Source organism: Arthrobotrys flagrans, assembly GCF_004000055.1.
Source record: "Arthrobotrys flagrans strain CBS H-5679 chromosome Unknown unitig_8, whole genome shotgun sequence".
Taxonomy (NCBI): Eukaryota; Fungi; Ascomycota; class Orbiliomycetes; order Orbiliales; family Orbiliaceae; genus Arthrobotrys; species Arthrobotrys flagrans.
The window spans coordinates 4,626,980-4,641,420 of NW_027137553.1; the positions used below are offsets into that span (position 1 = coordinate 4,626,980).

The 14,441-nt window shown below is 45.2% G+C and overlaps 6 protein-coding genes across 6 annotated transcripts; 4 read left to right on the forward strand and 2 right to left on the reverse strand.

The window, feature by feature from the left end:
• Positions 1-3,950: 3,950 nt before the first annotated feature.
• On the forward strand, positions 3,951-5,446 carry DFL_007815 (uncharacterized protein; the record flags this gene model as incomplete). Its single annotated transcript, XM_067637458.1, has 3 exons — positions 3,951-4,263; positions 4,328-5,275; positions 5,343-5,446. The coding sequence occupies 3 exons, from the start codon at positions 3,951-3,953 to the stop codon at positions 5,444-5,446; spliced, it is 1,365 nt and encodes a 454-aa protein (XP_067488973.1).
• Positions 5,447-5,965: 519 nt separating this feature from the next.
• Positions 5,966-6,927, reverse strand: DFL_007816 (uncharacterized protein; the record flags this gene model as incomplete). The annotated part of the gene is made up of 3 exons (XM_067637459.1): positions 5,966-5,985; positions 6,044-6,384; positions 6,443-6,927. The coding sequence occupies 3 exons, from the start codon at positions 6,925-6,927 to the stop codon at positions 5,966-5,968; spliced, it is 846 nt and encodes a 281-aa protein (XP_067488974.1).
• Positions 6,928-7,070: 143 nt separating this feature from the next.
• On the forward strand, positions 7,071-7,775 carry DFL_007817 (uncharacterized protein; the record flags this gene model as incomplete). Its single annotated transcript, XM_067637460.1, has 2 exons — positions 7,071-7,673; positions 7,734-7,775. 2 exons carry the CDS (start codon positions 7,071-7,073, stop codon positions 7,773-7,775), a joined length of 645 nt encoding a protein of 214 aa, XP_067488975.1.
• A 162-nt stretch (positions 7,776-7,937) lies between these two features.
• DFL_007818 (uncharacterized protein) lies at positions 7,938-9,153 on the reverse strand (the record flags this gene model as incomplete). Its single annotated transcript, XM_067637461.1, has 6 exons — positions 7,938-8,416; positions 8,519-8,550; positions 8,613-8,741; positions 8,805-8,847; positions 8,921-9,023; positions 9,088-9,153. 6 exons carry the CDS (start codon positions 9,151-9,153, stop codon positions 7,938-7,940), a joined length of 852 nt encoding a protein of 283 aa, XP_067488976.1.
• Positions 9,154-9,586: 433 nt separating this feature from the next.
• DFL_007819 (uncharacterized protein) lies at positions 9,587-10,207 on the forward strand (the record flags this gene model as incomplete). The annotated part of the gene is made up of 2 exons (XM_067637462.1): positions 9,587-9,719; positions 9,777-10,207. 2 exons carry the CDS (start codon positions 9,587-9,589, stop codon positions 10,205-10,207), a joined length of 564 nt encoding a protein of 187 aa, XP_067488977.1.
• Positions 10,208-11,395: 1,188 nt separating this feature from the next.
• DFL_007820 (uncharacterized protein) lies at positions 11,396-14,236 on the forward strand (the record flags this gene model as incomplete). Its single annotated transcript, XM_067637464.1, has 10 exons — positions 11,396-11,543; positions 11,645-11,873; positions 11,982-12,121; positions 12,196-12,536; positions 12,627-12,724; positions 13,062-13,099; positions 13,158-13,310; positions 13,356-13,393; positions 13,464-13,505; positions 13,571-14,236. 10 exons carry the CDS (start codon positions 11,396-11,398, stop codon positions 14,234-14,236), a joined length of 1,893 nt encoding a protein of 630 aa, XP_067488978.1.
• Positions 14,237-14,441: the final 205 nt, after the last annotated feature.

The window sequence follows — 14,441 nt, forward strand, 5'->3', positions numbered from 1 at the left end:
AAAGTCTTCGTCCGGGCGGTCCCGGTTAAAGTTTCGCCAGTGAAAGTGTAAGATCTTTGTTGAAATTTATATTAGTTGATCATATGCATACGCATACCGCAGACCAGTCTCGTAACCGGACCGTGGGAAGATCCAGATGTAAGTACTTGCTTCGTGTGATGGCGAATATGTTCGAGTGATCGCGATGATCGAAATACGAATAAGAATACATACAACGTCCACAATCACGTGAGATATCTCCGCATTGAATGGTAAATTTCCGGGCTCGAATGGCCCGATACCAATAATACGGACCATTAATATGTACACTCATGTTGAACAACGTTGTACCAATGCTCTCTTTCAAATATATAACTACCTTCTCCCTCCCTCTTTTCCTCCTATCGTACCTCAACAGACTCAAGATACGAAACCTACGGCCTCAGCACAGTTTCCAACTTCAGATTCATCCGTCCTTGTATGATCTGCTGCTTCGACGACCGCAGCTGTGGTGTCTCTGCCACCGCCCTCCCCGATGCCGTTGCATGTCCTAGAAACTCCCGTCTATGTCGCAGAGCCGATATAAGTACTTCGGCATCATCGTTTTTTGGACGAATGTGTTAGTGAAAGATGTTCAGGGAATCCGACGGATTAGACTCTGCCTGTCAAATTAGTTTAGGTGTTGGTTTATTGGCTTATCTACCTTCTTCTCAAGTAGCGTGAGAGAGAAGTTGAAGAAAGGAACGGAAATGTGGCTCCCCACTCGGGAGGTGTTGGAGGGGTGATGGAACATAACATAATTGAGTAATGGGTGTTAATGCATGCACGTAGATGGTATGGAATTCTCGAGCGGGATCGGTTATGGGGTATTCGGTAAGGTTCAACGGTTGGCGGACTATAATAATTATAATCCCTTAATATATAGCCTGTGACTGTTCTCAGGTAAAGCTCTAGTTACCGAAAGGCTTAGAGGTCTCCCGCGGGGTATGCGTCCGATACAGAGGTCGCTCGAGAGTGATATCTTGACCAATTAATTTGAAATTGGTATTAGAGTATATTCTATTAATTTTTGGATTCGAATGCAATCCGAATGGTTACGCAATTTAATAAATCGGCCCGAGCTAAATTCAAGATACGTAAGTAATCGATCGTACGTAACAGTCTCCAAAGCCGGGAAAGGGTTATCTGGAGAGTACTCGACATCATGATGTGGTAGAGTTCGATTTGGGCGGTGTGGTGAGATGGAGTGTAGTGCCGATACCCGCATATGAACATTCAAGCCAAAGCTCAATTGACAGCTATAGCCTGTCTTGTGAGCTGGCCGGTCCTGGCACTAAGCTATAGCCAGGATTAATAGTCAAGCTCGAGGGAACCCCGACCAGACTCGATAAGACAGAATCAGAGGTCGCACAACACAGTTATGCCTATTAGCAGGGGTGGCCGTGTTAAATCGAAGCTTCTTGTGCAACATGACCATTAGATAGCATGGCACTGACATGTTAACATTCCAATGCAACGGCAACCGCCTTTGCTTTTGCGTTTACGGTTTCAAGCTTCTCTCGCGAACATAAGCTTAATTTGGGAGTGATAGATCCTCGAGCGTGCATGCTGCATGACAGATTTTCCCTCTAGGTCGCTATACCTGGACTGCAGTACACCTCGGATAAATATGTGGCAGGTAGACGTCTCCGGCCGGAGTGATTTCCAACCTATGCAGCTACAGCTTAAATGCGACCCGCAAATTTATCTTGTCTGGAATTTTTGTGTATTGTGTGCATAAGATATCTTGCATGAAAAGGCGGGTGGGCGTAACTGCAAGGAACGAGGGTGGACAGGTAAGAGTTCAGTATCAAACTAGCTGTCCTCGACCTGTCTCAAGATTTCCAAGGAACATCGGCAGAAACAATCGAAGGGTGTATACCAGTATGTGAACTTCTAGAAACCATAATAATTCGCTCGTTTAACCTCGTCGATGCAGATTTGATCTTGTGAAATTCGCTAGCGCCAGAAAAAAAAAAAAAAAAAAAAAAAAAAAAAAAAAAAAAACTTAACACCGACAGAAGATTCTTACTTACCTAAAGTATGTCTTGGGGGTTGAAAGAAATCCCTCATTTTGGTCCCATACAAAATGCAAATCGAATTACATACCACATCACATATACCCCAGCCGTCCCTCCGACGCAAGATGGTGAGGTACTTTTTTGCGTACTGTCCCCTAGTGCCTTGGTGTTGAATCCATGGTGTTACATGTACCCAGCAGGAAAATTCGGATTATGAATCAGTAGAGGCAAGTCGCTAGTAGGTTTAACTTAGGGCATGCATGGGATATATCTGCCTGCGTCGGCGGTGTTAACTTAACTTGACTTGTCTCGAGCTACAAAACCCAGGCAGCTGGCCCCACCCTTAACTATGATAAAGCTGCTTCCATTTGTTCCTTTCCGGGATTTTGCTTTAGCTTATGGAGATGTAGACGTAGTTTTGAGAATTACGAGCTGAGGAAATGAGTGAGTGATTCATACCAAGAAAGAAACCTAGGGTAGTGGCCATTTGATCGGATAGCATCACCCGGGCGAGTGCAAAAGAAGTCTGCCGCGTAAGGTACACCGCCCTCCAATCGTTGTTATTCCTGCGGAGCTAGTCCAACTAGAAGAAGAAATATGAAATCGGATTGTGCGCAGGGCAAGCCAGTTCAGAAGTCTAAATTTTTGTGGTTGGCCGGGGTCAACTTGTGCTGAAATAAAAAGACAACCACACCCCCAACACAGTCCTTAAGTCAACCACCCTTTCTTTCCTATCTTTTCTGTTTAGAATAGAAAAGGAGAAGCACAAGATCGTAAAAAAAGTTGCAGAACGATTCAGCCGTTGAGTATTTTGTTAGAAACGTACACCTGGAAGGCCTGGCAGTTTTAATTTCTCGAGGTTGGTAAGCAGAATCCGGTTCTTGTTTTTTCCGCGTGGGTCGATATAGATATAAAAAGGACGAGGTCTCGCCACATCCACAACATCTCGACTCAGCTTGAGGGAATAATTCTAGCACCACCATCATCACCACCATCACCATCGCCACCCATTGGCCTACGAATATAATTATCTCGGAAGAGCCTTCGACTGACAAGTATTCTCTTTTCCAGCTTGAGAAATCACTGGTCTTTCGTGTGAAATTTCGAACTTCTTGCATCCGATATAAAAAACCGTCAAGCCGACACGGTAGTATCAGAATATCTCTGAGATATCGATATCGACGACCATCGAGGCAGATATAGCTTCAACCGCCCTTCGATAACCACCAAACCACAAAACTTTAACAATCTTTCCCACCGGAACCTTTGTTTCGTCCCAGACAAAGGTCTTCGGCTCCGGGAACAACCGTTCACAATCCCGTCACCAGGCTCTTGCCGCTCCTCCCTCCGTCCTCTTAAACCACCTCCAAGAACTCCGTTCAATCACCACTCTCACCCCGAGCCCGGATATCGCCATCATAGATCCCAGGTAGACGGTGCGGAGGAGTCATCCCAAAACCCAGCCGACGAGTCCCAATCAAAACCCCTGCCGCATAGCTCCCCCGCTGGTAACCTTCCTCTTCACGAGGAAGGCTTGCGGCGACCGCCTCTTGTCTGTTTCGGCAGAATCGTGTTTCGACCACCCTAGCATCCGTTCAATTGCGAACTCAATAACTTAACTTTTCAACCTTCTTAACATTCTTAAGATCATTTTTTTTCTCTTGATCTTCGAGAATCCCTTTGGAGACTGTGTGGTTTGGGTGCTATTCTGGCGGTAACTGTATAGGAGTCGACGTCCACAAGAAATCGGCAAAGAAGAACATAATCTCTTCAGATTTTTCTTCATTTCTTCTTTCACTACTACATACAACTTTCTTCCATTCAACTGTTTAGTCCTTTCATTTTGAACGGGCAAAACAGTAAATCGTACCATCCATTCCCGAAGTCGACAATCATTAACCGACGTTAGTTATGGTCTTCGTCAAAATCGAATCTGCGGCTCCTGTCATTCTTTCTTCCCCAACCACTTCTTCATCTATCAAGCAGATGCCTGGTACCGCTTTCGTCGCTCCAGTAGCTGCAGGTCACGCATACTATGATGGATCTGAAAAAGCTACTTCCAAGGCATTGATCGGGAATGCATTGGCCCGCCACATCAACAGCATTAATGTTGATAACTGTGAAGCTGGCGGGGAAGATGCCTTCTTCGTCGCTGATCTTGGAGAGGTCTATCGTCAGCACCTCAGGTGGAAATTGAACCTTCCTCGCATTGAGCCATTCTATGGTAAGAATCATTCCATCTAAATCCGATCGAAGATATGCAAATGACTAATTTGCTATCTGCGCAGCCGTCAAATGCAACCCTGACCCTCAGGTCCTCCGCCTCCTCGCCAATCTTGGCTGTGGCTTTGACTGCGCTTCCAAGAAGGAGATTGAGACTGTCCTTTCGATGGATATCTCTCCATCTCGCATAATCTATGCCCACCCTTGCAAGACAGCATCTTTCATTCGCTACGCTGCGTCCGAAGGTGTCGAGCACATGACCTTCGACAATGCCGAGGAATTGTATAAGTGTCAACGTTACTTTCCATCTGCTCGTCTCCTCCTCCGCATTGCCACCGATGACTCCAAGGCTCTCTGCCGTCTCAGCGTCAAATACGGTGCCCCACTTGACTCCACTGCCTCTCTCCTTGCCCTCGCCAAGGACCTAGGCCTTAACGTCGTTGGAGTCAGCTTCCATGTCGGCTCTGGAACCTATGATCCAACCGCCTACATCAGTGCCGTCGAAGATGCTCGTCGCGTGTTCGATGAAGGTGCTGACCTCGGATTTGACATGAAGCTCTTGGATGTCGGTGGCGGATACGGCCACAACAACTTTGAAGCCATCGCCTCAGTTCTCGGACCGGCTGTCGACCAATATTTCCCCAGTAATGTCAGGGTTATCGCTGAGCCAGGAAGGTACTATGTCGCCTCAGCGTTCACAGTTGCAGCGCACGTTATTGCCCGTCGTACCGTCGTAGATCCCGTTAACGGCGAGAGTTCGTTCATGTTGTACTTGAACGATGGAGTTTATGGGAACTTCTCTGGTGTGATGTTCGATCACCAAACGCCCGTTCCGAGGGTTTTGACCAATGGTGAGGAGTTTTGGTATGGAAAGAAGAGGGAGGATGGGGAGAGGGTTGTTAAGTATTCGATTTGGGGACCGACTTGTGATGGGTTGGATTGTATCTCTTCGGAGAGTTATTTGCCCGAGGTCGTTGAGGTTGGGGATTGGTTGTATTTTGCGGAGATGGGAGGTAAGTTCTGGAATATCCTAGAAGTTCGGAGATCCGTTCAAAGAGTGATGCTAATATTTTGGTATAGCTTATTCCAAGTGCTCAGCGACGAAGTTCAATGGCTTCTCTGATGATCACGAGGTTGTCTATGTCTGCAGTGAGCCAGGAGCAGCGGCCCTTCTCCAAGGATAAATCTATGCTTCATCCAGGAGCATATTTTGGTATTTCTGACAGTAAAACCTAATATACACACATAGCAATGCGACTTTTTGTCCAGTCTGTTATTACCAAAAGTCATTTCTTGTTCTGTTAGTGTCTACTGTATTTCAGGGTTCGATCTATAAATCGGGGAGGCTGTCTGAGAGAGGGGTTGGTACATGTCAGATGCTATGGCCGGGTAAAATCGTTGAAATGATAGAAAGAAAATCCAACTGCTGTCGCTCCTTCACCACCAATTACTATAAAACCAGTAGTTTCGTTTTATGTTTTCAAAAGTTACTCCCGTAAACTGCCCTAAGAGAATATTCGAACTGATAAATGATAGGATATCGATTGATACTATAGTTTACCATCACCGTCCCATAACATACAAATCAACCCTATCCCCCGCCATCTCGAACACCACGCCCTCCCTCTTCACAATCCCCTTCTCCCTTGCCATCTCAAAAAACATCTCCTCAGAATCATGCCGCACCTTGTGTGCCAACAATATCACCACCCCCGTCGATAACCTACATAACTCATCAAGCACCCCCACAAGATACGGAATACTAGCAGTATTATACGTACAATCCGCTACTAATATCAAATCATATGTTGTAGACGTGCACCACTCTGGTACAGGATATGCCCAGTCCAGTGGATGGTAGGATATACTGCCGCCACTGCTATCTTTGGAGTTGCTGGTGAGGTTTTTGGAGGTTATTTCGGTGGTTATGGGAAGGTCTGTGAGCGTTACTTTTGTGGAGGGGTGGAGGGTGTGCAGGACTATACCGGCTAGACCGCAACCGGCACCGAGTTCCAGGACGTTTAGGGAGGGTTTTGATAGGAGTGGAGTGAGAGATGGGAGTTGTCCTGTGGGAGGGGAGGGGAGGGTGGAGAGGTAGGAAGTCATTGCTAGACCACCAGGCCTGGATAAATTGTTAGAATATCTGAACAAGTGAATTTGTATACGGGGAGATGATGTACCATATATGCCTTGCAATATCCTCTCTGGTTTCCTCCCATATCCTCACCATCTTCCCAGCCGATAATTGAAGTTTTCGCTCAACTAATGCTTCTGCTTTACTCCCATTTTGGAGAATATTGAACGGAGTGCTCCACGCCGAAAGGATTCTAGACTCCGAAGGACCGGCGAATAATGTTCGCATATCATCTGCCCTGTTTTCGGTTGCAGAGACGCATACTATGCCATTCAAAGCCGTATCCTTTGATGCTGTAAAAGTGAATTGAATCGGTATATTTCTTAACACCGGTGTCCATGTTACGGTTTTTGACGCAAGTAATTGGCGGGATTGGGTATCCGCGCGAAGGGTGGCTCGGAGTGTGGCATTGCCATCGTAGAATGCTTCGGAGAGGTCGGTGGAGATGGTGATTAGCGTGGAGACGGTGATGATGTTGGAGGAGGGTTTGGAGGAGGTGGTGGGGACTTTGAGGAAGCGGATGAAGTGCATTTTATGTAAGAGGCTTGGTGAGGTTTTGAAGCGTTGTATCCCATCAACCTTCTCCCAAACAAACATCTCGAAGTCTTCTTTCTTTAACGGCTGCCTATCCACCCTTAAACCACCGACTATCGACTATCATTAACATCACCACAATGGCGCCCGAAGTCGCCCCCCGAATCACAGAGCAGGATCTCCAAGAATGCCTCCAAGCCCTCCAAAACACCCGTGAAATCTGCCTCCAAATAGTCTCCCAAGACCGCGCTCGCGCCACCACCTCACCTCAAAACCCACCGCCATCCCTAGAAGACCGTCTCAAAGCCCAAAAAAAACTATTCGCCGCCATCTCCCGTCTACGTTCCCTCCATAGAACGGCATATATGACCGTCCGACAAACAAAACAAGCGACCTCCGAAGCTCGTCAAGAACAAGATCGATTGCACCTCCAATTACAAAACTTATACTACCAGCAGCGTCACCTACGCGGTGAGATTGACGCGTGTTTGGATTTTCAGCATACGTATGAGGATATTCCGCTGGTGGATGAGGCGGATTATATTTCCAGATATCCGGAGCATGCGGATAAGGATCCACACGAGCTTATGAAGCTACGGTTGGCGGATGAAAGAGCGGTGAGGGAGGAGTTGGAGGCGCAGAGGAAGCAGTTGATTGCTAAGAAGCAGGCTTTGATTGCGGAAAATAAGAAGAGGAAGGATGATTTGGCGAGCTTGGATGAGCATTTGAAGAAGTTTATTGAGGTACGTGTGTGGTTATATTCGAGGTTTTGGATGATACTAATGACTAGTGTGTAATTACAGAGTTCGAAGCCGATACAAGAGACATTTAAGAAGGAGTATTGATTTCATGGCAATATTAATGGCCGGTGTATTATAGTTTTATTGGTTCGACGGCGTTATCTAGAGTACTTACATTAGCGGCGTTCTGAGATTTCAGATATCAAAGCAATTCTACTAATCATTTGCTCAACTTTCGATACCCAACCTTCCAGAACTACTAATAATTCAGGCAAGATACTTTTTAAACCACGCAATCACCTCTTCAGCAGCTTCATCCATCGCCTTTCGATCATAATCCGAATTCCAGTCTCCACGATGCGTAAACCCATGAACCTGGTTTTCGAAAACTCGGATCTCTTTCTCAACGTCAAGTTTTTTCTCCATTACATCGATAATCCCATCGACGCTGAGGCTTAACATCGATGTCGGGCCTTTAGCACCTGCGTCTTCACCTGTGAAAAGGGATACGGCGGTAGTTCGGGATACCGGAACAATCGTGTCTTTCGAGCCGAATGCGATGTATGTCGGGATAGAAACCGATTCCCAGTCTCCGGCTGCAGTGAATGAAGGTTGAAGAGTTGCAACGGCGGTGATACCAGTCTCTGGACGAGCTTGGAGGATTGCATGGCGTCCACCCCAGCAGGTTCCTATGATACCCAATTTGGAGATTGTAGGGTCTTGACGGAGAGAGGCTATGAAGGCGTCTACTTTTGGCTGTTGGTGGATTGTTAGTAGGGGTTTTTGTATGGATGATCAGGGAATGAGAGCCTTTGAAACGGCTTCACGGTGCTTTATTCCTTTCAGACCCATGGTGGTCATTAGAGTCGCGTGGTTCGTCCTGAGGACGGGGAGGTTGGTTAATATGTCGACTTCGAGCTGGAAGGGGGGGGGCAACCATACCCTTTCTCAACAACAGTCATCTTTTCTTGAATAGATAACTTTGGTTCAGCGGTGTTGATGAATTCAGCGGGAAGGCTGTCGCCGTCGAGGATATCGGGCATGAGGACGTGGAAGCCGCCTCTGGCATATCTATACCGGTAGCTCCTATTAGGAGGCTAATACTTATAATTCGATAAAGTGGCGAAAACTTACGTATCAGCTAGCAATTGGTGATTTAAAAGGTCCACGCCGAACACTATATACCAATATTAAATTCAGCATACAACCTGCAAGCATGCTTTTGTCGAGTTAGAATATAGAGATCGCACTGTCGGTGAGATAGATTAATGTCTTTGCTTTGGATCCGTCTGGTGCTGGAGCAACATATGTTCTGCGACCTCCAACTTCTTCGAATTTGCCATCTGGTTTTCCCTATACGGACATCGTATTAATTGATTTGCCTACTCGAATAGATAAATATCTGTGGTATACTTACGATTCGTAAATGTGCAGATGCACTTAAGTCGTCTGGATTCGTGCTTGCTGCGACGTCTGATGACATGGCTTATGATGTTGATATCCTTCTGAATAGTGAATATGTTTGTAAGGTTAACAATTATCTACTTTAGAGGGACTAGTTTAATTGTATTTTGAATGAGTGAATGATTTTGAAGCCTTTCATAACAGTCGACGGGTATGACCTCATAGTGCGCTTGCCAATTGCAGCCCCAAGACATTTCAAAGCATCTGCATAAAGCTTTTGGTACCAAAATAAGTCGTTTCAAAAAAGTTAAATATTAAAGGCCTTATTTGAGAACTATGAAATATAACTTCTGTATCAATATCTTGCTTATACTCCTTAGGTGGAGGGCTGCAGCGTGCAGAAGATTACATAATCAAAGCGCAAGGAAAACATCGCCAAATTTCCTACCGAATTTTCTTTCCCTCCCTAACAGACAAAAAACCCGCCAAAACACCACCATGCCACCAATAACATGACCCGAACCCACTACACCATCCTCTCTATCCCACAATCTCTCCCATCGACCCACAAAAACTACCAATCTCTTCTCAAAAAGTCCTATCACAGGACACTTCTCCGATGTCACCCTGACAAGCTTCCAACTAGTACGTCGATTGCCGGCGGTCAACTTAACCGACAAGATGGTGGTCTAAAATCTCAAGAGGAAGAAAAGGAAGAGATATACACCATCGACCAAATAAACACCGCCTACAAAACTCTTTCATCACCAACGCTTCGACAGGAGTATGATCTATTCCTCCGGTCTTCATTATCTAAGGGTACAAACGGCGGTGGTGGCGGGTTTAAAACGGGTCTAGATGTCGTAGATCTCGATGATATGGTTTACCATTTTCTAGAATCGGAGGAAGAAGGCCGTTCAGGGGGAAGGTTTACGAAGTCCTGCAGATGCGGGGCCGAAGAAGGGTATGTACTGACGGAGGAGGATATGGATGATGTTGAGGAGGAAGTACGGCAGCAGGAGATGAATAATGGGAGTAAGGCACGATCTATGATTATTGGGTGTTTGGGGTGTAGTTTGTGGGTCCAGGTCGATTGGGTGGTCTGTGATAGCGACGATGAAGGTGGGGAGTGATTATATCCTTCTTGCATATCGCGTTCTCTCGCTCGACGATTTAAAGAGTGAAGGTCCACGGAAACTGCTATATCGACTAGTCAATAAATATCAGTCTTGTCCAACAAGACTATTCAAACACAAGGTTTTTACGAGCCATCTACACACATTCATAGTTTGCGATGGTGGCGTCTCTAAAAAATTACCATCTTGAACTAAACACTGCAAGACAGAGCTCCCATTTCTTCTAATTCCTTATGGACATTGGGTACGCTCCAGATCTTTTTCAGACCCTGCGATTAATCAAAGGGCTGATTGGATTGGATTTTGGCTTGCAAGATTGAAATTGTTTTTCATAGCCTTCCGTTTGAGGCTTCTTTCTGCTTCATTTTACACAGAGAGTAAGTCATAGAAGAGTTGGCACATTCCTACATATATTCTCTTTAAATCGCTTTTTATCTGGTTCCCGAAACAACATCTAAGGGTTCGGTTCAGTTCGTTTGTGCCTTTCCCCACAACGACAGGAGTTTTCGTGCATTCGGATGCGCCTATGTGTACCAATGTGTCCAAGGTGGCGTCGCCAAAAAGACTTATATCTGATCCTGCTCCTTGTCTTGTACCAATTCTATACCTGGCGTGGTCTCGAAAACTACCCCTAACTATACAGCGGAAATATCGGAAGATACAACGTTATTGTTTATGTGGCTATAGACGATTCTCTAATATAGTATTGCAATATTTCCAAGACACCTTTGCTATCTGAAATTCTACGTAATCGATGTTATTCACATTAGACGAAACAAACACAGCTGCCTCCATCGGGGCTCACCGATATCCGCTACAGAAACAATACAGGCCAATTTCACGATAGCATTCTTTAAGAGTCCATCCGGGGAACGGAAATTAGGTGGCGTTCCAGAGATTCAGGTGGCCAACGAAAGGGGTGTGCATCTAGACTTTTTCAGGCTCGGTTAGCGCGAGCGCACACAGGAATAGCATCTATAAAGACGGTACCTATACTCTTGCCACTGCATTTTGTTTTTAAAAAATAAAGCTTCTCTTTGCGTTTGCCAAGGTGCTTGTCCCTTCTTTTGCATTGTCGTCTCTTCCTTTTCCTCTCTTTTAGATTCTTCCATCCGATCTAGTCACTCGTTATATCGTTATAGAATTAAATATATATTCGAGATAATTGATAAATTATAATACCTAATGCGTTTCGGTATTCTGTCTACTATCGCACTCCCAGTGCTTTTGGGATGTGTCGATGGAGTATTCGCTCATTGTTGCAAACCGGCAGCGAAGTCTTGTGCGGCTTCTGCTCGTGCTCGTGAGGCGGCTCCTTGCACGTCTTTGTTCAGTACGTATACGTAGGACCTATCGACGTCGCAAAACTGTAAACTTTGAAGAGTGATTTTGTTGTTAGAAAATGTCACTAACATCTTTCGATAATAATAATAGTCAAGAACAAAGTCAAGCGTCCAACGTGCACTGTTGTTCCTGCGCCTGTTACGGTGACCAAGAGGGTGACTCCGGCTGCCTCGACTAAATTCATTACAATCACGCACACTGTCTCGACCACCGAAACTAAATCTCTCCCCACTGTAACTATCACCGAGACTCGGAAGACTGTAGAGATTCAGACCAGCGTTGCCAGTGTGACAGTTTCTACTACTGAAGTTGATACTACGTAAGGAACCCGACTGTTAACATGTTCAAATTCCAGCGACATACACGGACGATAGTTTTGATATAAAGTACTGATTTTCTAACTCGATATGGTATATACACATGATAGTACTTCCATCATTTCCACTACAACTGTTTCCCCTACGATCTATTCGTTCACCTGTACCAACCGCAAGAGGGATGCTCTGCCCACTGTTGACATCGAATTCGAGGGCTTGGTTAAGCGCACCGTTCTCCCCAAGTGCTGTGGTAAGATATATTTAAACTTAATCATTCATCACGATCATTTTTCTACTATCAGGACTAACGGCGCTCTCTTCTAGGATGCTTCCTCACATCTACCAAAACCGCTGCCCGCCAAACAAAGACGGTTACTACAACATTACCAAAAGCCACAATCACCAAGAAGATCACCAAAACCATCACCGCAACCAAAATCACCACCGCCGTCCCAAATACAGCAACAATCTTAGAAACCACCACCGAAACCGTCATAACCACCAGAACAGATATCGAAACCCGTACCGAAACTACCACCGAAACCGCCTCCGCCACCCAAACAGTCATCTACGACCCCTGCGAAAACCCGATTCTCCTCAGCGGTCGAAACGCTTTCACATACAGCGGTACTACCGCTGTAGGAACTCCGGTTAATGTTGATACCGTTAGTAAATGCTGTAGTTCGTGCTATGCTTCTATTAATTGTGCAAATTATATGTTTGATACTATGACGGATGTTTGTACGATTTATCAGATTACGGATGCGGATGCTGTGGACAAGTCGTGTCAATCGCAGCTTTGTAATATCGGGAGGGCGGATGGTTGGATTGATGAAAGACCTGTGAATGAAATGTATGGCCGTGGACCTTGTGGTGGTGGTATTGTTAGGTAGTTTGGTTAGGTATTTTGGGGTGGGGATGTACGTACGTAGATTAGGTATTGAAAAGAACAACGGGTTATCGTCAACGTATATATCGCTATATATGTTGGATTCGTGATGCGCAAGCTTCATCCGATTGTAGTTTATCCGACCTTTTATCTTAATATCTAAACTATTCCCCTTTGCATTAAAACGTAATTATGTAACGTTCTAACTGAGAAATTAGTCGTGAGTGTTATATCTCACTTTAAATATGGACACTGTACTCTGATCTCTGCATCTTTGTTCATTTACATAAACTTTCTATAGATTCGTTAAAGCGGACCGAGGGAACAAGCGTAATTTTTGTATTAGAACCATATCAATACTTTAACCCACAAAGATACTAACGCTAATGCCCTTAAGCATCAAACAGTACTGGTCTCTTACATCAGCCCTCTAGATACCGATCCGCACTCGTGGTTCCATTCGAATCTAGGTGCCAGTGCAAGTTTTCCACCGATATTGTTGCATTTTTTGCTGAGCAACACAAATCCTACAGTCACAATCCCACATCTGGTACGAAAAACGTCACTTAAAAGATGATGCTTAATGAGTCAGTAGCCATAATAACGAACAAGCTCGTTTTTGTTCCTTATGAGGTAAGTTATCTATTCCCTAGGGACCTAGACCATAACCACTTCCTTACTCGTCATAACTCCTAATTGACAGGCTTCGCACGTCCCAACATATTCGGAATGGATGTCCAGCGAGGTAATTCTTTCCCATAACTAATTAACTCTAAATCTTTCTTATTTTAAAATATTAACAATATATAGTCCCTCCGTGAAGCGACAGCTTCAGAACGCCTCTCCCTCCCCGAAGAGTACGCGATGCAAAAGTCCTGGCGAGGAGATCCTGATAAATTGACATTTATATTGTCCGTTCCATCCGCTGGTATGCAATCTCTCACTAAATCCGAGGATTCCACAAGAAAGGGATATACAGTCGTAGAAGGCATTGACGATAAACCCTCCAATCTCGTCGGCGACGTCAATCTGTTCCTTTACGAAGACGACGACGAAGAAGAAATAGAAGGTGTCACCAAATTTATATACATGATAGGTGAAATCGAAATCATGGTTGCAAGAGACGAGTATCAGGGGCAAGGACTCGGGAAAATAGCCGTCCTGGTGTTTGTACTCTATGTTTTAAAGCACCAACAGGAGATATTGATGCAGGATATGGGAAGGTATGAAAAGGGAGGGAAGGCTTTGAAGTATTTGAGGGTTAAGATTGGGAAGGAGAATATGAGGAGTTTGGGGTTGTTCCAGAAGTTGGGGTTTACGAAGACGACTGAGGAGCCAAATTATTTTGGGGAGTGGGAGTTGAGGTTTAGGATTGAGCCGCCGGGAGAGGTGGAAAATGGGATAGAGGAGGTTCTTAGAGGGTGTGGAGTTCAGTGGAGGGAAGAAGTTGAGTTTAGGAGGGTGTTAGGTGCTTAGAGGACAGTTTCGTATGTCTTAGAGGATAGAATATCTTAGATCTCGCACATTCAACCTTATTATATCCTCACATCTCAGCTAGTGGTTTATCATTCCTCTCTCCATTTATTCAGCAATGGATATATCACATCTCGTCGTCGACATTATATATGTACAGTCAAGAACAGAATTATGCTTGGATCCTCCCCTCTCTCAGGGAAAAAAG